This window comes from Neomonachus schauinslandi, chromosome 8 (genome assembly GCF_002201575.2).
Source record: "Neomonachus schauinslandi chromosome 8, ASM220157v2, whole genome shotgun sequence".
Classification (NCBI taxonomy): Eukaryota; Metazoa; Chordata; class Mammalia; order Carnivora; family Phocidae; genus Neomonachus; species Neomonachus schauinslandi.
In genome coordinates this window covers 1,651,054-1,674,881 of record NC_058410.1, presented here as the reverse complement: position 1 = coordinate 1,674,881, position 23,828 = coordinate 1,651,054, and the positions used below count along the sequence as shown (strand labels likewise).

The 23,828-nt window shown below is 50.5% G+C and overlaps 1 protein-coding gene across 1 annotated transcript; it reads right to left on the bottom strand.

Moving 5' to 3' along the window:
- Positions 1-2,514: 2,514 nt before the first annotated feature.
- On the bottom strand, positions 2,515-12,437 carry DACT2 (dishevelled binding antagonist of beta catenin 2). The gene is given in 5 exon segments (XM_021693277.1): positions 2,515-4,574; positions 4,576-4,934; positions 5,538-5,780; positions 6,672-6,804; positions 12,097-12,437. Coding segments are annotated over 5 exon segments (2,220 nt in total). The 5' UTR covers positions 12,352-12,437; the 3' UTR covers positions 2,515-3,344.
- Positions 12,438-23,828: the final 11,391 nt, after the last annotated feature.

Here is a 23,828-nt window from a genome sequence, read left to right as displayed (position 1 = left end):
CCCCCCCCCCCGCAAGTGCCCCCCGAGTGCTGCAGGCCATGCTCTTTGCAGGCGGGTTCTCCTGCTTCACTTCCCCTCCCCGAGCAGTTACGACCGCAGTGCTAGAAATAAACAGTACCCTGGCAGGTAAGGGGTTTGCTACAGCGTCGGCCTCGATGGGTCCTCAGGTCCGCACACGGTGTCCTGGGCCGTCTGCCTCGCTGAGCGCCCTTCTCCGAATTTGTAGAGGCTCTGCTTGCAAAATGTAGGCTCAGCGGCGGCGGCTCACACTGGGTCCTTATCAGCGACTCTGAATGGTGACTGTGTGTTAAAGTACTTCCCCAGAGCGCGGTGTCGCTCGCGGAAGGGTCCAGAGACCACGTAGGCTCCTCACCCTGGAGGGGGCACCTGCTCTGCCCTCTCCTGCCCAAAGCCTTCTCCCGACCGCCCAGCTGTGGGGCTGCTCTGCAGACAGGACCCCGGCGTGGTGAGCCCACTGTGGCCAGGCCCCTGTTCAACACGGTCGGTTTGCCGCTCAAGCCGAACCCCGAGGGACTAAGGAGGAAGCAAGCCCGGGGAGGTCATGAAAACAGCTCGGGCCTTGCAGCCCCTAACAGTGCAGCTGGGCTGTGTTCCCAGGGTCCTCAAGGCGTTTGGGCCCCAGGAGGACAAGGCTTCTCGGATTACGTCTCTTGACTCCAAACCTGCCTGAGAGTAAATGCAAGCACCCTCGCAAGCAGGTAGCTTGTGGCCTTGGGCAGACTGAGGTGTGTGTCTACATCTCTCCAGGTGAGAGAGAGGGCGGGGCAGAGACAGAGGGGGGACAGGGAGGGAGGGGCAGAGACAGAGACAGAGGGAGAGATAGGGAGAGATGAGAGACGGAGGGAGGGAGGGAGAGAGAGACTGACCTGTGATCGCGAGGACCCTCTGCACCACTGAGGCCACAGCCACAGGGTGTTTGGAGCCCGTTAGGACCAGATGGTCACCAGCAGTGGGAGAGACGAAGCTGACCACTGGTCAGCACCAAATCAGCAGTTTTCTCTTTGTCATCGAAATCACAGAATTACATCTTCCTGCTTTCTCATAAAAACCCCTTGCTCTCCCAACATAAGTGGGATCCGTTTCTGGCCCCATGCTCCCCGAGCTGCTGCCTGACACCCCGAATAAAGGCCTTTGTTCTCTTCAGTGTCACCTTCTGTCTTGGGTTAACAGCCCCAGGGGTCCCGAACCCACGGCACCCCCTTCATCGCAGAGTCCAGGTGTCCCGGCAGGAGGCACACGGCCTGGCGGTCCTGTCCCTGCGGTGCCAGGATGGGTGGGACTGCGGAGGATGGGAGAGAAGTCTGCCATTGCCAGCTAGTGATTCCGAAGCCCTTTGGGTGTGCAAAGCTCCAACACATGCCAGGGATGACATCGGGGAGCGGAGTGTGCCCCATGGACGGAAGCCCACGGCTGTCTCTCCAGAACGGCCTGCTCGGATGCCCAGGCACACCGTGGGGACGGACGGAAACCCTGTCGCCAAAGCCCCCCCCGCCAGGAATCCTGGCAAACCCGTGTTCCCATCCCCCCGTGTGCCATGTGGCTAAGAATTAGACCGCTCTTAGAGTGTCCTGGGTAACATCGCATCAGGGGTGGGTTTGAGTTCAACTGCAGAAGCAGTTGCTAAAAAGCTTAGGAAGACCCTCTCTCCTGTTCGTAAGCTGATTCCATGAAGCACGAGTGGGAATTCCACCCAGACTCGGGAAATGCCTGATTTCTGTCTTTTTGAAATACCTGCGTCGCCCAGGTTCTACACAAGGCAGCCCCTGCGTCCTGCTCCGCGTCACCACCCCGACGGGCCAGCCTTTGTTCTAAAATGCCAATCGCTTTTTAAAATGTTTAGCTCTTTAAACTCCATCCTGAAACTGGCCGCTTGTTACATGAATGTCCATAAATCTACAAACATTTTGGCTGGTTTTCTTACTGTTTTTCCTTCCCAAGTTCTGGGGAGATGATTAGCTCAGCTCCCCATTCTGGCCAACCGTGCATTTAGCCCCGGGGAGGGGCTGAGGTCCCCAGCCACCCAGGCTCCGCGGTGTAGACGCCCCCCACTTGTTCTTTTGGCCCCAGGCCCAGGGAAGCACTTTGGGGCAGCTGGGAGGGATTCAAGATAGAGCTGCTTCAGGAATTAGAAATGTTGCAATACTCAGCAGGCAGCTTCCCTGAAAACCCTGGAAAAGTTGAGGGGCAATTTCCTTTTTTTTTTTTTTTAAGATTTTATTTATTTATTTGAGACAGAGAATGAGAGAGAGAGCACATGAGAGGGGGGAGGGTCAGAGGGAGAAGCAGGCTCCCCGCTGAGCAGGGAGCCCGATGCGGGACTCGATCCCGGGACTCCAGGATCATGACCTGAGCCGAAGGCAGTCGCTTAACCAACTGAGCCACCCAGGCGCCCGGGGCAGTTTCAATAAACACCAAAAAAGGTTATTTTTTCAAAAACACTTTTTTTTTTAAAAGATTTTATTTTTAAGTAATCTCTACAGCCAACGCGGAGCTCGAACTCACAACCCTGAGATCAAGGGTTGCATGGTCCACAGACTGAGCCAGCCGGGCACCCCTTCAAAAACACTTTTATGCTGTTTTGTGTATTGGACCCAGAGTTTGGGAAATGCATCTTCCCCCCCCCCCCCCCGGTGAGGGCGCCCACGTGGTGGGGAGTCAGGCTTGACTGAAGGCCTACTGTGTGCGAGCAGGAAGGGGCCGGCAGCTCATGAGGAGATGGGCTAGTGAAGACAAGGGCGTGATCTGCGTATTTATTCATGGGGAGGCTTACCGTGGGATTCACACCCTGATTTCTTGAGGACTGTCCTCCAACCGGCCCTTTAGGAGAATGCTTTTTGGGAGTCATGGTTTAGGACTGGGGGTGACCACGGTGCCCAACCCACGCAGAACAGGGCCGGGGGCCAGGGGATGGTGGGGGATGGGGAGACCACCAGGGCTACAAGGCAGACACCCCGGAAGCCTGGTGGGACCCCCGCCCCGGGAAGACGCTGACACAGAGGCAGTAGGTGGGTGGGACTGCAGTCTCTACCAGTCTCCGCTGGGGCCAGCGCTCGCCAGAGCCACTGCGGTCCACGGGGCGAGCCCGGGGGACCCACTTCACCCCCTCTTCTGAGTGACTTCAGAGATAATCCATACTAGCAAGACGACACACAACCCACATCCACATCCTGAACAGCCAACGACGTGAGAGCCTGGTCCTTAGCCAGGGAAGGGCCTGTCTGTGCTGGTCACACGCTCACCCGCGGGTCCTCAGGAGGACGGCTTCCCCTGGGACCCTCGTCCCTTGCGCGGCCGGGGAGGCGCTCAGCCGATTCCCGTGGGCCTCACACCATGGTCATGACCCTGAGCGCTGCCGGCTGGAACCTTCGGATCTTTCTCTTCAGGGCCTTGGAGGCCTTGATGCGGCACAGTTTGGGCACCGGGGGCAGGGGTGGCCTGCGGGCGCCTGGGGCCCTTGAGGGCTGCGGGGGACACGCCTGAGGCCAGGCCCCGGCCTCCGAGCCACTGCTGCTGGACTCCCGGTCCCCAAAGCGGCTGGTGGTGCGGTCGCTCGCCCCGTCCTCGCTGCTCTCGGCCACAGTGGAGTGGAGCAGGGAGGCGCCCTCGGCCGACCGCTCAGAGCCCTCCGACTCGCTCTCGACCCGCGCGTCCTGGCGGGGCAGCTTGGGCCTGGCGCGGGCACACACCGGCCGTGGGCCCCCCGCTCTGCTCGCCACCGGCCTGTGGGGCCCCAGGCTGCCTGAGATCTCCACGGAGGACAGCCACCTGCGCTGCTTCTTCCGCACCTGCCCCCCAGCCGCTGCCAGAGCAGCTGCTTCCAAGGGGAATGAGGCCTGGGTGGGGGCCCGGTGACCCTCCCGTCGGGCCACTCCCAGGGGCACCAGGAGGGGCACGGGGTAGAGTCTGGGCTCAGAGCAGGACCGGCTGGGCGCCGTCCTCGCCAGGGTGGGCCTCCTCCTGGGATGCTCCCCCCACTCAGGGGGCAACAGGGGGACTGTGAGGCCCCCCCCGGGGAATGGCTGCCCCCCAAACCGCAGCACCTTGTCTCTGGACCCTCTCTTGATCTTCTCAGACTTTGTCTTGGGGTGGCCTGTTTTCAGCCCCAGGGCGGACGCTCCGCTGTCAGCAAATGGGGGCCGGGCACAGCGCCCTGGGGCCAGCGTGGGGCTCTCCCTGCCCCCCCTCCTGGTGGGCAACAGGACTGTGCTGTCCTGGAAGCTGAGAGCCTGCTGCCGAGCCTGGGGGCGGGGAGAGGGGGCCGGCCCATGCCCCGACTCACGGGAGCCCCGCATGGTCTCCCCACGGATGCGGCCACTCGGGGGTTTGGGTTCCTCCCCTGGAAGGCTGCTGGGGTGTGGGGTGGCTGCGAGGGGCGCAGGTCCCTGCTGCTTGAGGCTGTCCCTGCTGCTGTCCCCCCTCTGAGCCATCCCACCTGTCCCTGGGGCGCACACCAGCTTCTCCAGGCCACCTTCACCGTCCGCTCTCTGGCCACCACGCTCCCGCGGGGATGGGGACGCCTCACGTCTTGAGGGTCCCTGCTCACCCACACTGCCCCTTGGGGGGGGGCCCTCGGGCCCGCAGCCTCAGGAGCCTGTCTGTATAGGCTGCAGCTGGACCAGCCTCGAGGACAGGCCCAGGCCGGATGGGGCCCAGGGCCGCGGGGCTGGGGAGGGGCTCCCTAGAGGGGGAGTGGCCATGACCCTGCAGGGCCTCCTTGTGCAGAGCAAAGAGAGGGCTCTGCAGCGCCACAGCGTGCAGGGGGCTGGGGTATGGGTACACCTCCCTGCCGCCCTTGGACACCAGGTCACGCTGGTATTTGGGGTCCATCCCGTGGCAGAGAACGGAAGTGGACTTGGGGTGTGCGCTGGGTTTCTGGAGCACCACCTCAGACGGCAGGACTCTTTCCAGATCACCTGGGAATGAGAAAAATGAGCAACAGGTGAACCGTGGAGACCCCAGCGCAGCCCCAGTGTCACCTTCCACGCAGCGCCACGAGGGTGCAGGTGAGGGGGGGAGGCCGGCAGGAACAGCGGCCCACCGTGCACGCCGACGCCGGGACTCGAGCTTGCGGAGGGGGCTTGCTTGCACGCTAACTCCAGCACCTGCTCTGGTCTCCCCTCTCTGCCGCAGCTTGAAGGTAAAGCCTGGACTCAAAATCTATCATTTCAGTGCCCTCATTCACCCAAGGTTTGGGTCACTCTGGGTGCTGTGTCCATTCCAATTACAGACAGGTACCCGTCAAGGTGTGTAAGGGCTCTGGAAGGGTTTTTAAAATAACTTTCTGATGTCCACGTAAATCATAAGAAAAAAATGCTTTTAATCACAACAGACTTGTTGTAATGAATAGAAGTACTCCTGTCTCCATCCAAAAACCAAAAAAAGCCTATAGAGTACCTGTGGGACCAGCACCAGATGCACACAGGGCTTCGCCGCTCTGTGCTCGGTGGTGGAACAGCCGCCCCCAGACGCCCCCACCACCTGGATGGGACGTCCCACCCTCCCCAGCTCTCCTTTACCTGTAGACACCGGCCTGGGCCGGGACATGCCCTCCTCCGTGGCCTGGGGGCCCCAGGCGGGCGGGGGCGCTCCATGCACGGTGGTCTCATCAGCCGACCGGGGCCGGCAGTCCCCTGCGTCGGGCCTGGCCGTGGGGTCAGCTGGCGGCAAAGTGCCCAAGGAGGAGGACATGCGGTCACTACACACGGATGTGCAGGAGGCGGACAGGGAGCAGAAGCCTCCATCGCTCAGCTCGTAGAAGCCTAGACGCGGTGAGTGGAGGTGGTCAGCGACCCCGGCGCAGCGGCCCCTTTCCTGCCTGAGCAGGTACCGGTGCTCAGGGGGGCTCCGGATCTCAGCAAGGCGGGCACTGGAGACGTTGGCCGGGGGCTCCCCGTTACTGTCCGCTGTTGCCCGTGAACACGGTCCGTGGGAGCCCCCTTTGCCCATGTCCCCCCACCAGCGTGCCCCCCTCCTGGGCAAGTGGCTTCCCTCTCCCTACGGGGCCAGGCCTCTGGCGTCCTTGTCCCTCCCTCCCTGGTGCCTGCAGCTCAGAGGAAGGGCAGCGTGCTGCGGGCCTTTAGCCCGGACCCCGACACACGCATCACACACCCAGACCAGGCCGTGGTTTCGCAAATTTACAGAAAGAGAAACAGCAAACAACGCTGTCCGCGGTCTCCTGGGGTGGCCGCGCACCAGGCTCTGGCCAGGCGGGATGACGTGCCCTGAACCAGGAGGGTCGGAACGGCTCCAGAACGATCTTCTCGCGGCTCTAGGGCAAGGGACAGACGGGCAGCGGGCAAGGGGACAGTGTCCTGACCCCCTTCTCTGACAGACTATGCAGAATTGAGACTGGATACACCTGCAGACTGTGGTCTCATAACACAGTTCTTCACAACCTCCCTGTTAATCCAACCTGAACACGGCCCCGAATCTGTGTCAGCCCAGACAGAGGTGAGACACTCACGGCGGCTTCGTCCATCAGGAAGTCTCTCCACGAACACACCCTACGTGCACACTCCCCTCTTCCCGAAGCACATTTAGGGAGAAGGAGGGAAGGGGAATGGGTTCTCCAGGCCGGGGCCGCCCTCACTGAGCTGGGCCTGGGAGCCTGGGCGGCCCTGCACGTGTGCGGTCCCCGGGGCGCAGGCTACCTGAGCTGGGCCTGCTGTCACTGTCGGCCACCTCGCTGCAGGGTCGGCGCACGTCCAGCTGCAGCTCACCCATCTGCCGGTCCAGCTGCTCCCAGCGGGTCTTCAGGCCGGCGTCCTGGTGTCGTAAGCGGCTCTAGGAAGGGAGAGCGTGAGAAATAACGCTGTCTGAGGGCAGAACGCAAGCTCCACGCCCCACGGGACGTCGGCACTGGGCCTGCGACGTAAGCCCCACAATCCACAGGCTCCAGCAACTCTGTACCCATCCCCCGAACCAATTCCCCTGCCCTCCGGTCACCCCTCCCCCGCCAACCGGTTTCCCAGCCGCAACTGCAGACTTTTGGGAAAATCAGCAATTCTCAACTACATATTTCTTTATAAGGAGACTGATACAGCCTCTGAGCATAAGCTCAGGATCCAAAGCACCTACTCTTGCACGTGGCACAGACGACGCGTTCAGCCGCTGTTCCCTGAGTTTTATATAAGAACCTACTTTTCCACACTCCTGTGCCATATTCTTTTACTCAGCAGGCCCTGGGTGACCCCCGGACTTTTCAAGGGCCTAGGAAATTCCCCAGGAGAGAAAAAGGCCCCCTCTGAGTATCGCCCCCTTTACAGCTGGCTCTTCTAGGAGAAGAGCCCTCAGGGACAGGGCAGAGGCCCGGCAGGAGGGGACAGTGCCTGTACCCAGCGAGCCTCAAAAATCTGCCCGAGAATCTTCCGGGTGTAGAGGTTCACATCTTAGCTCTGCCCTGAGGCTCTACCCTCTCCAGGCTTCAGCCGTAAATGGGTTATTAAGAGCATTAGCCGAACATATGTGTGTGTAATTATATAATGCACGTAAAACATGTGTATGCGGTTAATGCTCAGAATACGTATTCGCACACATTCCCACACGTAAATATATATAAGTATGGCAACTAGCACTGAGTGCTTCATAAATACTGATTTTCTTCTTTCCATTATAAAACAACACCGTTTTCAAGGTGTGCTGCATAAATTTCTTATTTTTATCAACAGTTAAGTTTAAGGAAAATAATGAATGAATGTAATTATGTGGTTCACCCTGTTTAAGAAAATGATTAGTTGTGTTTCAAATTTAATACAGAAAGTGAGGAATTCCCCTGAGCCTCATAATTACTTCAGTAATCTCAGTACTATGAGGATGCAGTCCAAGAGGGAAGCAGGTCGCAGTAATTTCTGATTCTTACGAGGAAGTCACGTGGGCACAGCGACCAGATAGTAGCCCAGGTAAGGTGAAGTGGGTGAGAAGCCCAGGGCCTGATACAGTGCCTGGTGCACGCCAGGCCACCTTCCCTGGGCCACCATGCCCCGGCCACCTCCCCGGGCCACCGTGCCCAACTCCCCTCTGCTCCAGGACCCCATCCAGGCCTCTGAGAGCAAGCTCCACGTGTTACAGCAACAGAGTCTCGAAGCCACAACACCATCTGTAAACATATCACAGCAAAAACCAGTCCTGACTTTAATATAAACTTTATAATCCCCGAACCATTCGGTCCAGCCTAAACATCTGGCTTCTTACTCTGAATATTTTTACAAAGGAAAACATTACCCAGGTGAAGAGCAGAGAGAGAGGTATGCAAAGATGGGCTTCTGCGAACGACCCTCCCCGTAAAGAACACTCGATTCAGGCAAAGGGGACTTGTGCCTTTCTACTGCAACTGACTTTTCTTTCCCTGTCATAGAGTAAGGCCACTGTGCCAACAGAAAAGTCAGTTCCTCTGTTAGGTCACACCTCGATGCTTACAAACCGATCTGACCTCTTCTCTTCCAAATCACGATGTTCTCGTCCTTCTGAAGGAAGAGGGCACCTCTGATGCCCCAGTTCGCATCCTTCCTTCCACAAAAAAGAGTCACCTCTGTGTGTTTGTGCTGAGACTAACTGCTTGGTGATTAATGTTTGGCCAGCCAGGCCTTTGGTGGGTGGTTTCTGATTAATGTCCAGAGGCCACAGGCACACGGGCTGTTGGGGTTTCGCAGATGATTTACCGCATCCTCAGGACCTGCCCGCTTGTCGTCCACAGGGCTTCGCCACCCAGGATTTACACTGTCCTCGTTAACCCTTCCCCCCGTCCCTCCCTTGGGGTTGTACGTCTCTGCTCTTCATTAACTCCTTCTTGGCATCTAACTTTGTGCTAATCATCTTAAGTTCGGTCTGTGACCAGGACAGAGCATAATCCACGGCAACCCAGCCACAGAGCATCTCTCTCCACATATTTCTTCTGCAGACAAAATGTTACAGACACGTCAGTGCTGGGTGAACGGGACCGTGGCAGCCACATGCATCCCCGTCAGAGCCAGCAAGTTTGGGGGGCCCCCTCCTTCCCACCTCTGTCCCCAGCATCCAGGCTCACTATCAGGGCAGCGAACGGTGTCAGAATCCCCCCAGCCTCTGTAAGGGGCTGAGGGGGGAAGGGAGCGCACACTTCCCCAGGAGGTGGGATCGCCTGAGCGTAAATGCAGATTCCTGGGATCCTGGCCACACCTGGGAGCCTGCGTCTGGACAAGCCTCCCAGGGAATGCAAAGGGTTCTCACAGAGGCAAGAAGCTTGAGAACGGCAATCCAGGGAATGCCATTAAAAACAAAGACTCAGCTTATCCCTCTCTCTGAAATGTTTACTTTATGTACCATAAGAGAACCATCTGATTTCCACTTGTCTTTGGTTTCCATCCACGACTCAAGCATTCTGGTCTCCTCAAACCTTTAGGGCAGACCCAAAGGACAAAAAGGAAAAATGCCCTCAAGTTCAGGATACACCCATGGCGTCTAAACCTGAACCTTTTTTCTTTCCTCAAAAGCTGAGAGTATGCAAAGGAAACAGGACAGACATGACTGCCGTGTCTACCCCCGGGGCCCTGTATGCGGGCAAACATTACTGCCAGGCTGCAAAAGAGGTCCACCAATCAATAGCAAAGGCCCCAGGGGCACAGATCAGCCTCGCGAGTACTGGACGGAGGCCTGGCACAGTCCTGCGGATGCCCTGCCCTCACTGGTGACCTTGAGCAAGTTCACGCCCCTGTGAGTTCAGGAAGCAAACACGGCCAGTCCAGGGAACACAGCCGACCTTATGCTAACCGCTGCGGAGGCAGCCTGCTCTTGCAGGATTTAATGCCAGACCCCGCCAGTGAGAAGCAATCACCGCACGCTGTTACTCTTAGGACAAGTCATGACCGGCCAAGTCAGCTCCCAGGAAATTCTGCAGGGTAAGATTTCACCGCGGGGTCCCCAGAACCTTTCTTCACTTGCACCTCAGGGCACCTCCTGCTGGGAGGTGGAGCTTCCGGCCTCCTCTGGGGCATCACAGGCCATGGCCATATCGCCGGGCACCTAACTCCTAGGAAACGGGGACGGCGGCCACTTCTCAGGGATGGCCCATCTCCCTGGAGTTACCAACAGAAGCACAGGGCTGGCCAGGGAGAAGCAGCTTCCCCGCTCAGAGGGCACGGGGGTATCACTGGCTCAGAAATCTAGACCAGGGAGACGGTAAACGTTCTCTTCTGTTAGAGCAACGGAAGTCGCGCCTTTATTTGCTCACCAAATACTTAAGCACCTACTGCATGTTCCTTTGTGACTTTAGGTGCAGCCCATTTGGGTAAGTGTTAACGTGCTAACTCTGCTAAGTTCCTAATTGCAGTTTAAATCCCCAGAAACGCTCAGGCTCATTCTCACGGGTGAACTCCTGCAGGACAAAGCTGCCCAGGGGCAGATCCAAGCCCTTCCTGTCTTCACACCTGAATGCTGACGCTAGCTCCGCGCCAGTGAGGGACTGGGAGGGGCCCTGAGTGAGCAGGCACTGCGAGTCTGCAACTGCGTTGCGGATGAAAGGCTTTTGATTATACTCTTCATCACGGAACTAGTATTACTCCTATTTTTTTCCCTGCAAGAAAATGTTAAGTGTTAAGCCCTAGCTGATGTCACACAAATTCAATTATTCTTCTCTTTTGATCACATAATCCACACCAAGAACAAAGTTTGAAGACAAAGTCTGCGTGTTCCTTCTGGTCCCCACATAAAAAAAAAAAAAATTTAAACAAAAAAACCTGTTTGATCTCTTCCAAAGGCTGCTTGTAATTAGAGGCTGAGGACTCGCAAGTCTGATTTGTGTATTACTTAAGTCAAGTTAATCGCCAGCTGTGCTCCTGCCCCGCTGAGGAGCATTCAGGCCAGCATCTCAGCAGCTCCTGGCCCTTCCCCGGGAGCCACGCATCTCTGTAGGCAGCTGTGTGCCGCGGAGCTCGAGGTGCGGACACGCGGGGAACCGGGGCAGACCACTAAGGGCGGTAAAACACGGGAGACGGTCCCCCTCCAGAGCCGGCTCCTGCCCTCTGTGGGGCAGCTCAATCACAGGCAGAGGGGAGGCTGCATAGTCAGGGCCCAGGTTCTTCTCCCTCCACCTTCCGCCTGCTTTTTGCAATATGGGTCCGGAGTCCTGGAGGCATCTTCCAGATTCTGGAACCCAGAAACACCCAACAAGCCGGTAACCGGAGGGAGCTAAGCTGATAGCAAGGCTGCAGAATCATCGGGCTGCTTTGTGAAGACGGCCAGCAGCTTTTAAACGGAACAGATTTGAATTTCTAAATTTAAAAAATTCCACTTTAAGAGGACTAGAATTAACTGCATCAGATAGGAATGTTTCCATACAGCCTTTTCATTTTTCCTTTAAAACATACTGCAATACTGAAAAAACTCTGAGTTTTTTCCAATACACGAAGAGAAAGCCTGCCGCTGATTAACAAGGGAGGAGCAACCATCTGAGTGTCTTCAACCCTGTAACAAGATGCTGGCATTTGGAGGAGGCCAGGTAGCCAGGAGACACAAAGGTGAAGCAATCCTAGGAGTGTCCCCGGTATCACGGCCTCTGGGACTCAGAGGCCACGCCTCGTTTTACAGGTTAGGTTACAATTTAAAGTTGAAGAAGCTTTCACGGGATACATGCTTTCCTCACTATTTTGTTCAATGACCGGACCCCATTTAACCTGAGCACGTTATGGGGACAATTCGGGCTGCGCCGAGCACGCGGGCAATGTTCCCGAGCCTGCGCAGCAGGGACACCTGTGTCCCGGGTCTGACACCAGGATCCCAAGTAAGCCCCCACTAGGAGAAACCGACTTAATGCGCTCTTATCAGAGCAGCGCCGGAAGTCACACAGGAATGCACACTAAAAGCCTGCCTGCGCCGGGAAGGCTGCAGCGCCAGGGTGCAGCCCCAGTGCGCCTTTCAGAATCAGGATCCGTATCCCTCGGGCGCCCGCGGCCGTCTCGTTTGAACCCAAACTGCGTCCCCTGAAATCCCAAGGGGTGCCCTTCAATCAGTCGGACAGCCCAGCCGCCGCGCTGCCCGCACCAGGTGGCCCGGCTCGCCGCCTCCCCGCGCGCCCCAACGCCCCCGGGGCCCCGCGCTCCTTACCAGCTGCTCCTGCAGCGCCTCCAGCGCCGCCTCCAGCCGCAGCTCGTGCGCGCAGGGGCCGCTGGGGTGCTCGGGGCCGCGGGGGGCGGCGGGCCCCGGCGGGGGCTGCATGGCCAGGGCGCCCCGCACGCGCGCCTGCTGCGTGGCGCGCAGCCCCTGCAGCTCGTGCAGCCCGGCGAGCGCGGCGCGCAGCCGGGCGCCCACCCTGCGGCGGTCCCAGCCTGCGGGCCCCTGCGGGCCGCTCGGCGCCCACATCCCGCGCCCGGCCTCCCCCGAGCCTGCCCGGCCTCGCCGGCCTCCCGGAGCCTCCTCCGAGCACCCGGCCGCGCGCGCGGGGCCTCCTGCGCCGCTTCTCCCCGCCTCCGCCCCGCAGGTCTCCAAGGTGGGGTGGGACCTATCGGGGGCGGCGGAGGGCGGTGTTTGCACACGCCCCGAGGTCACAGCGGCCGCCCCTGGGCCCGCCCCGTAGTCGGAGCCCCGCGCCCTTGGGGGCCCTGGGACCCAAGTCCTGCGGTGAGTCTGGAGGGGACCAAAGGAGAGGGAGGACCCCAGCGGGAGAGTCGGAAGGGGCCAAAAGGGAACAAACGCGGTGAAAGGTTAAATTTTTTAAAGAAATTAAGATAAAGTCTTGGGACGGTACCACATTGTAAGGACCATGTTACCATTTTAAGCTTGTTATAGATTTGAAAAACGTATTATCCACTCTACCTAATGTATATCTGCAGTGGGAACCCCCCAATTTTTTTTTTTTGGTAATAATAGCTTTATTGAGGTGCAATGCATGTATCATTACAATGCACCTATTTAAAGTGTACAATTCAGTGGTTCCGCCTACATTCACAACCATCACAAGGTTGTGCAACTATCTCCACGATCAATTTTAGAACATTTGCACCACTCCCAGAAGAAACCATCTACCCATTAGCCTCACTCTCCATTTCCCCTCTACATCCCCATCCTGAGGAACCACTAATGTGCCTGTTCTGGAAATTTCCAATAGGTAGAATCATACCTTACATAGTCCTTTGTGACTGGCTTCTTTCCTGTTGGGTTGGTTCCTCCAGGCTGTAGTGTTCCTCCGTCCTTCATTCCTTTCTATTGGTAGCTAATATTCCATTGTATGGACCACTTTTATTTATCCAGTCATTTATTGGTGGACATTTGGGGTGTTTCCACTTTTTGGCTACTATGAATAATCTGCTATGGACATTCAGGTGCTAACTTTTAGCTGGAAGTATATTTTCACTTCCCTGGGGTATAGACCTCGGAGTAGGGAGCTACTCTGTTAGATCTTTTGAAGGCCTAACAGACTGCTTTTATTTATTTATTTGTTTATTTGTTTTCATTAGTTTCAGAGGTAGGATTTAGTGATTCATCAGTTGCATATAAAACCCAGTGCTCATTACATCACATGCCCTCCTTAATGCCCATCACCCAATTACCCCATCCCCCACCCACCTGCCCTCCAGCAACCCTCAGTTTGTTCCCTATAGTTAAGAGTCTCTTATGATTTGCCTCCCTCTCTGTTTTGTCTTATTTTATTTTTCCTTCCTTTCCCCTATGTTCATCTGTTCTGTTTTATATGGTATCTGTCTTTCTCTGACTGACTTATTTCGCTTAGCATAATACCCTCTAGATCCATCCATATCCTTTCAAATGGCAAGATTTCATTCTTTTTGATGGCTGAGTCATATTCCATTCCACCACATTTTCTTTATCCATTCCTCTGTCGATGGACAGTTCTTACACTGTTGGTGGGAATGCAAACTGGTGCAGCCACTCTGGAGAACAGTATGGAGGTTCCTCAAGAAGTTGAAAATAGAGCTACCCGGGACCCAGCAATTGCACTACTTGCTTTTACCCAAAGGATACAAACACAGTGATCGGAAGGGGCACCTGCACCCCAGTGTTTATAGCAGCAATGTCCACAAGAGCCAAACTGTGGACAGACTGTTACATTCTCAGCAGCGCGTATGGAGGACCCAGTATCACCATGCCCATCCTGAGCCCATGCGAGCATTCGTCCTTCTGCTTGTAACCATCTTAGTACGTGTGAAGTGCTATCTCACTGTGATTTTGATTTGCATCTCCCTATGGCTAGTGACGTGAAGCATATTTTCATGTATGTATTGGCCATTTGTGTATCTTCTTTGGACAAATGTGTATTTACATCCTTTACCGTTTTTAAAATTGGGTTGTCCTTTCATTATTGAGATGTAAGTATTCTTTATGTCTTCTAGACACAATTTCATTATCAGATATAAGATTTACAGAGAGAGACACAGCGAGAGAGGGAACACAAGCAGGGGGAGAGGGAGAGGGAGAGGGAGAAGCAGGCTTCCCGCCGAGCAGGGAGCCCGATGCGGGGCTGGATCCCAGGACCCTGGGATCATGACCTGAGCTGAAGGCAGATGCTTAACGACTGAGCCACCCAGGTGCCCCAATATTTCACTTTCTTGATCGTGTACAAAAACGTACACTTTTTGCAGCAAAATTGTTTTGAATTTTGATGCAGTACAACTTACCGATTTTTTCTTTTGTTGCCTGTGCTCTGGGTGTGTCATATCTAAGACACATTGTCCAACCAAAGGCCAGAGATCACATCTGTGCTTTTTTCTAAGAATTTTTATGGTTTTAGTGCTCGCATTTAAGTCTTTGATCCATTTTGAGTAATTTTTTTGTGCATGAGATGAGGTGGGCATCCAACTCCATTCTTTTGCATGTGGATGTCCAGTTGTCCCGTTACCATTTGTTGGAAAGTCAATTCTTTCCCCATTAAATTGTCTTGAGACTGTTGTTGATAATCAGTTGATCCAGGAAACCAGTTTTTGGATTCTCCGTTCTGTTATAGTGGTGTATATATCCTTCTTACGCCAATTCCACAGTGTTCTGAATACTGTAGCTTTGTCATAGGGTTTAAAGTCGGGAAGTGTAAGTCATCCAACTTTGTTCTTTTTCAAGATTGTTTTAGCTATTCTGGGTCCCTTGCATTTCCATATGGATTTTAGGATCAGCTGGTCAATTTCTGCAAAGAAGTTGGCTGGGATTTTGATGGAGATTGCATGGAATCTGTTGATTGATTGAAGAAGTATTGCTACGTTAAGGTTAAGTCTTCTGAACCATAAACATGGGACGTCTTTCCATATATTTAGGTCTTCTTTAACTTCTTTCGACAGTGTTCTGTAGTTTTCAGTGTGCAAGACTTGTATTTCTTTTGCTAAATTTATTTCTAAATAAAAGTATTTACAAAATTCTTTTTTGGTACTATTGTAAGTGGGAATGTTTTCTAATTTAATTTTCAGAATGTTCATTGCTAATTTATAGAAGTAAGCTGTTGAATTTTGTGTACTGATCCCAGCAAACTTGCTGAATTTGTTTATTAGTTCTAGTAGATGTTTAGTGGATTCCCTTGCATTTTTTAAATTTACAAGATCATGTTGTCTGGAAATAGAAATAGTTTCACTCTTTTCCTTTCATATTTGGATGCCTTTTGATTTCCTTTTCTTGCCTTATTGCCTGGAACTTCCAATACAATGTCAGACAGGATTGGTGCCAACAGGTATCCTTGTCTTGTTCCTAATTTTGGGAAGACATTCAGTCTTACCACTGGGTCTGATGTTAGCTGCAGGTTTTTCTTAGGTGCCTTTTTATCAGGAAGAGAAAATTCCCTTTGATTCCTAGTTTCTTGAGTATTTTTATTGTTGAGTTTTTCAGGTTATCTTATGATTTGTTGCTGTTGTTGTTTTCTCAGTTCTGTGTGCTTATCTTGTCTAGTAGTGGAGAAACAGCATTAGAGTGGAACTTATGAGACCTCAGCTCCATGACCCCTTGCCTCCAGTTTGCTCAGCTGTATAATGAGTGTAGTGAATAAGGTCCCGGATGCTAGTTTTCTTTATAAAAAAATTCATGATTCTTCCTTTACATTTTCTTCAGAAGAGAGAGACCGACAGAGGGTTAGACTGGGTATGAGCCCTTGTTCAGTTATCTGTCTTCTTTCCGTCTGTGGACTCTCTTAATGGTGCCTTTTGGAGAACAGAAACTCTTCATTTTTCTGTATTGTTATTTATCATTGATCCTTTTTGTGCCATTTTAAAGAAATTTTTGCTCATCCAGGCTCTTCAAGATATTATTTAATGCTGCTTCTAGAAACTGTATGATTTCACTTTTTTAAAAATTTAGATCTATAGTCCACCTACAATGGTTTTTGTGTATTGTATGAGGTAGGAGGAATTACTATTTTTTCTCAAACACATATCCTAGTGCAGTATTTGTTGGAAAAAAAAAAGAACAGTCCTTTTTGAACTGTGATGCAGTACCTCCTTTGTCATAAATGTATTTAGGTCTGTTTTGGGTTCCCTTTTCTATTTGATTAGTTTGCCTATCCTGGCACTTGTCCTAATTATTGTGGCTTTTTATGACGTGGTGATACCCAGTAGAGCATGTTCACCCACCTTGTTCTTCAAGGGTGTCTTGAGTATTCTTGGCACTTGACAATATTAAGTAAATTTTAGAATCAACAGGTAGATCTCTACAAAAAGCCTATTCGTATTTTGATGGGGGTCACATTAACTCTATCGTTACATTTGGAAAGAAATGGTGTCTTTATAATATTTCTCCTAATCCATAGACATGGAATACCCCGTTATTTATAAAGATTTTTTCAATGTCTCTAAATAATGTTTTATAATTTAGTGTGTAAAAATCTTGCACATCTTTCATGAGGTTTATCCCTTCTTTCTTAGTGTTTTTTTTTTCTTATACTATTATCGATGTTATCTTTTAAAAATTTATTTTATTTTTGTTGATGATATATGGAAATACCAGGAAGGTCTCTAACAACTTTGCTAAACTCATTTATTCACTTGAATAATTTATCTATAGATTTTTAAAGATTTTTTTCCATATACATTCATATCATCTGTGACTAATGGAAGTTTTAATTTTTTCTTTCTCATCGTTATACTATCTATCTATCTATCTATCTATCTATCTATCTATCTATCTATCATGTATCTGTTTATTTGGCTTTATTGCAGTGGCTAGGACCTTCAGTACAATGTCAAAACAGTGATGATGTCAAGCATCCTTGTATCATTTCCAAGGGCAGTGGGAATGTTTTCTACATTTCACCATTAAAAATGATGTTTGCTGTATGTGTTTTATAGATACTCTTTATCAGATTAAGGAAATTGTCTTCTTTTTCTAGAATGGATATTGAATTTTGCCAACTGTATTTTCTACTATTGAAGTGATTATATTATTTTTTCTTTTTTTTCTATTAATATGAATTATGTTAATCAGTTTACAAATGCAAAGCTAAGTTTGCATTTCTGGATAAACCAACTTGGTCATGATGTATTTTCCCCATTTATATATTGCTGGATTTAGTTTGATAGTATTTTGTTTTAGAGTTTTCAGGAGTGAGGTCAGCCCGTCCTTCTTTCTTGTGAATTTTTTCTCAGGTTTTCAGAATCAGTGCTATGCTGGCCTCACAGACTGAGTGAAAATATTCCTTCTTGATATTCAGTGTAAGGGTTTGTGTAAGATTAAGATAATTTCATTCCTAAATGTTTGGTAGAACATTAATGAAGCCATCTATGCCTGGGTTTTTTGGTGTAAAAGTTTTAAATTATGAGCTAAAGTCCTTGAATAGCTGTGTAAGTACTCAGACTTTCTGTTTCTTCTTGTGTCAGTTTGTTGCAGATGTATTGTTCCAGATTTTTCTCATTGTGTCCATATTCTCAATTGTGTTGACATAAGTGTTGTATAATATTGTCTATAAATATGTATCAAATATGTGTACTCCATGCCCAGCTTTTTCCCTATCATTTGGCTATTTGTGCTGCCTCTCCTCCCTTCCCTCCCTCCGCCTTGATCAGCCTTAGCGATGGTGTAACAGTTTTATCAGTTTTTTCAAAGCACCAACTTTTAACTTTGCTGATCCTCTCTGTTTTTGTTTGTTTCGTCATCCATCAGTCTATTTTCCTCATTATTTGCTTCAGTCTATTTATTCTGGGTATAATTTACTAGATTACTTTTTCTATCTTGAAATGGACTCTTCACTCACTGACCTCCCCTTCCTCCATCTGGCATTGCTCAGACCTCATTTATGGTGGACAAGAACTTGTTACTGGGAAAATACTGGGTCCCGCCCCATCTTAGATTGTGTTTGTAGTCTTGACCGTCAGAACAAATTGTGGGTTCACCTTACCTGCTTGGGCTACATCTGAATTTGGAGCTTTCTGCAGAGGAGAATGAGGACAGCTCTCATGTGGAATGGCGTTAGAGAGGAAAAGTCATGCATGGAATCTCAAGTTGTCCTAGAATGTGAGAAATAAAGGGGATTTTAGTGTCTTGTACCTCTTTCTTCTGCCATTGTCTCCTGTCCCTAGTGTCATGTGGAAAGGGGGTCTAGAAAAGTTAGTTTTCACTTGTCTAAGGCAACCCTCTCCCCATCGCTCTTTGTTAAATCACAGCAGCAGTGGACTCTGCTCTCTCTCTCTCTCTCACACACAAGAAAAAAGTGGTATCCTCCATCACAAGTGACCCCAAGAATGGGTTTGAGCCCAGGGAACAGTTGTGGGCCCCCAGCAGAGAACTGGATTTGTACCAAGGCCCCAGGCTCCCTTGAAGATGGTCAGTATTTTTTCCGGCTTTCCACCTTTCACCTCATTCCTGTTTCATTGGTCCTGTCCTTTATTTTCCATGAACTTGGAATCCTTGTCTATTTTTGAGGAGCTTTATCTTTCTTTGTTTACACCCACAGAGAACACCACTTCTTGGGCCTTAGAGAGCCAGCCAGAACCTGGGTGTGCATGTCAGGAATCCAGCCTCCTGAGCCAATGCCTCTGATTCCCAAACAGCAAATCTGCTGCTACCTGTTACTGTTCACTACATAACTACCAGCCTCCAGATTTTGTTACATAAGGACATAGAAGGTCTGAGAAGAAGGAGAGCTTTTGAGTTTTATCCTTTTCTCACCTCTTCTTAATCACACTGTCTAAACTATTAGTGTTTACATACTGTGCTATAAAGATATGTATCCATCAAATTAAAAAGATTGATAGACCTTATTTTCTGGATTGTTTTTAGGTCATACCCTTTTTATTTTGTGGATGCAGTAGCTTCTTGAATATCTCTATGGATACTCATTTTCTGTTTGTTTTTAATTACCTCTGTTTTGCATGGTGTCAGCTTTTCTGTTTACCTTTGACTCTCCCTACTGTGACTGAGGATTCCTGGATGCCGTTCACCTGTGAGGCAATGGGAAGGCGTACGTGGTACTTGAATTTGGTTCCATGGTAGAGTGAGAGAACGTAGAGCTGGCTGGGGTGCTGTGCACACCCCAGCGTCAGATGTGAAGGGCCATATTTTCGACACAAGCACCACGCCTCCCTAGATAGGTGTTTTAATTCACTTACCTCGGTTGTAGGTGTAGATTATACTTTTTTTTTTCCCACTATCATTTTCGTCTGGTTTTGGTAGGAAGACTTGTGCTCCTTACACTATTTTATATGAGAATCCACTAGAATTTTTTGCCTTTAAACAAAGTTTTTGCAAGTCTCAATCTTATGAAAAGTTATAGGTACAGTATAAAGAACTTTCTCCTGTTTTCCCAGAACCATTGAGAATGCATTGATGACCTGTTGCCCTATCACCATTAATACCTTAGTACCTTAGTGTATGTTTTCTACACACAAAGCCATTATCCTAAGTAAGCAAAGATTAATAAAATCAGGAAGTTGATGTTGATTCATGATCACCATCTAATATTTAATTCAGATTTCACCAGTTATCCTGTCAATGTCCTTCAGGTCAGAACAATCCCATCCAGACTAATGCATTTACCTGTCCCATCCCATCTCTGTCAGGCTGGAGCAGGGGTTCAAACTGTTCTTGACTTATGACTGTACTTTTGAGGATTATGGACGAGTTATTTTGTTGGATGCTCCTTGGTTTCATTTTGTTAAGGTTTCCTCCTGGTTCAGGTTATGCATCTGAGGCGGGAATATCACAGAAATGATGCTGTGCTCTTGTCATGCTTCCTACTGAGGGGCATACAGTTTCAACATGCCCACTCCTGACACTTCCCACCTTGATAACTTCATCTGTGTCACCTGTCTGCCAATCTATCCATCCACCCAGGTATCCACACACCCACTCACCCATCCACCATCCACCATCCATCCATCCATCCATCATATCTATCTATCTATCTATCTATCTATCTATCTTTCTGTCCATCTATCTATTTATCTATCATTTATCATCTGTCTGTCATCTCTCTACTGTCTGTTTGTGTATCCACCTCTCCCTCCCTCTGTCCATCCATCGTCTGCCTCATCCCTTCAGTTCTTATGCTACACACGTTACTCTATAGCTTCATCAGCAACCAACTCTTTTTTTTTTACTTTAAAATGGGCTATTTATTTTTCTCTCCATTTGTAAAAGTAATATATTACCACAACAGAGAACTTAGAAAACACAACAATCCACCAAGGAAAACCACCACAGTCGCCCCTCCCCCACCCCCTGGCCCATCCCACCAGCGAGGGAGGCCCGCTGCTGGCCTCAGTGGCCGCGGGATCAGGTCGCAGGCAGGTGCTGTCTGCGGCCGTGAGCATGCCAGCTCCTGGGAGCTCGGGCGGCCAAGGCCAGGGCCGTGCTCGGGGATGCACACGCCAGCGGCGGCGTGGCAGGGTCAAGCCCCAGTCTCTCCCTCAGCACACTGGCCAGGGGAACCGGACGAGAGGGAAGCAAACACCCACGCCCGCTCCTGTGGGGTCCCCAGCCCTGAGTCTCCCGGCGGGCTCTCAGGGCCACCTGGCGGGCTCTCAGGGCCACCCCGGCGGGCTCTCAGGGCCACCAGCTTGGGCAGCACAGCAACAACCGCTAAGACGATCCAGGATGATGTTAAAAACTGGTACAGATTCCCGGTTACCCCTTTATTCATCTCACGCATGACTTTCAGACACGCTGCCTAGGACAGGAGCAGGCGGGACCTTCCAGCGACGCTGGGGGCGCCCCCCTGGAGGGTGTGCAAGGGGACGGGCAGAGAGATGCTCAAGAACCACTGGTGGAACCTCCTACACCCCCCAGTACCTCCCTGTGGATACAGATGCCTGCGAAGTACGGGCAGAAGACAAGAGAAATCGTGTTACAGGAGATACGCAGTGTCCTCAACGCAAGGCTCCCAAACTCTGCAGAGATAGCAGCAGCCCAACATTTAGTCTTTAGCCTAAAGAATTTCCCGCCTTAACCATTTTAATGCTGCAAAGCTCCACCCCCATCTGGAAACAGTGTGAAGAGTATGTCCAGGCTCCCTCTGAAGCCCCTCTCAGCCAGATGCCATGTCACCTGGCCACAGTGACTCCCTGTGGCTCCACGAAGCAGGTTGGGGACCCACGCACCCTGGGCCTGAAGTCAGCAACCAACTCTTAACAGATAAACCCTGTTGCACTATATGGACACATTTAATCATTCTTCTGTTGATGAACATTCGGTTGTTTCATCCCTTCCTACCGTGTCAGTCTTTCAGGAAGCGCTCTCATACGTGTAGCCTTACTATCGTTGCTTTTATTCCCGAAGGCTGTGTTCTCAGGAGTGGAATTAGGTCTGAGAGCATCTGTGTTTTTATCTTAACATGTCAAGATTTTCTCTCAGAAAGATCGTAGCAATAACCAGCAATGTGTTAGTGAAAACTCCAAACCCATGTCACTGCCGATACTGAATGTCTTCCTTTTGAAAACTTTTTTTGAGCGGTGAAAATATAGTATCTCAGTGCTCATTTGGTGAACAATGCTGTGACTCCTAGTGCGTGTGAGCATCTCTTTGTGTGTTTATTAAGAGCTTTTACTTCTTACCACTGGGCCTGCTTGCTCATATCTTCACCTCTTTGTCTTCATCCTAATTGTCGGTAGGAACTTCTTGCATATTCTGGCTGTTATTTGTCGTATGTGTTGGACGTGTTCTCCCCTCACCCCAGTCTATTGTTTTTGTCCAACTTTCTGGTATTCTTGACGTATCAGTACTTAATATGTTCTTCTTTTTTTTCCTTTTATGATGTCTTTTATGATTATTGTCTTACTTAAAAATTCTTCCTTATTTTGGGGCACCTGGGTGGCTCAGTCGTTAAGCGTCTGCCTTCGGCTCAGGTCACGGTCCCAGGGTCCTGGGATCGAGCCCCTCATCGGGCTCCCTGCTCGGCGGGAAGCCTGCTTCTCCCTCTCCCGCTCCCCCTGCTCGTGTCCCCTCTCTCGCTGTGTCTCTCTCTGTCAAATAGATAAATAAAATCTTTTAAAAAGATTCTTCCTTATTTCAACATGAAGTCAGTATTTTGGCAAACTTTATTCTTTTTTTAAGAAAGATTTATTTATTTTAGAGAAAGAGAAGGGGGAGGGGCAGAGGGAGAGGGAGAGGGAATCTCGAGCAGACTCCAGGCTGAGTGTGTAGTCCGACACAGGGCTCGATCTCATGACCCTGAGACCATGACCTGAGCTGAAACCAAGAGTCAGATGCTCAACCGACTGTACCACCCAGGTACCCCCTCACGTCACCTTTTCTTTTCTTTCTTTCTTTTTAAAAAATTTATTTATTTGACAGAGAGAGAGAGCACACACAAGCAAGGGAAGTGGGAGAGGGAGAAGCAGGCTTCCCACCGAGCAGGGAGCCCAATGTGGGGCTCATTCCCAGGACCCTGGGACCATGACCTGAGCCGAAGGCAGACGCTTAATTGACTGAGCCACCCAGGCGCCCCTCACATCACCTTTTCTTAAACTCCCTTTTTGCACTGAATTAAAATGCTGTCTCTATTAAATATCACCCCTGCACCTGGAGCTAGTCCTTCTTCTGACCTATTTGTCCTGATGCTCATCACTTTCTGTTGAATCTGAGGGTGAAATTCACTGCAGTAAATGTGAGTAAATTACTGACATGGAAAAATGTTCATGATATATTATTAAGACAAAGACCAGATGATAAAACACTGTGGCTCCCTCAAGAATATGTGTGTGTGTATTTCATACACAGAGGAGTGTGAAAGGCTGTCCACTTGAAATGTTAAAAGTTCTAGCTGGGTAAAGGGATTGTAGGTGACTTGATTTCTTTTCTTACTGTATTTATATATTGATTTTAAATTTTATTTTATATATATTTTTTTATTGGGGGGAGGGGCGGAGGGAGAGAGAAAATCTCAAGCAGGCTCCATGCCCAGCACGGAGCCTGACTCAAGGCTCCATCTCCCAATCCTGAGATCATGATCTGAGCTGAAATCAAGAGTAAGACACCACCCATTTTTATTTTTCTAGAAGCATGACCCGTGTAACTAAATAAAAAGTTAAAAATTTAGTGACTCCTTGACTTATAAATTAAAGCTACCAGCTTAATTTTGTCTTCAAGCCTCTCTTGAAGCTATGATATGACCACGTTTGTGTAGTAGTCAAAGGAAATTTTCAAGTGAGGACAGTTACAGATATTTCTCACCAAGTACTCAATAAAGACTGTAACAGCTTATTTATTTTTATTGAAGGGAATAACACATTAACAAAGTTGTAGCAAATACACACCAGCTTCTATGCATGCAAACCAACCATATTAAATTAATAATTATATTCTTGCCAAAGGCAAGTGGGGATTATGAATTAGGTGCTGCTTCAGTGCATCAATCAGCAGATAGATTTTTCTTTATAAAATAATCTCATAAAAAATGATTGGAACCTCATGATTTTGCCCCC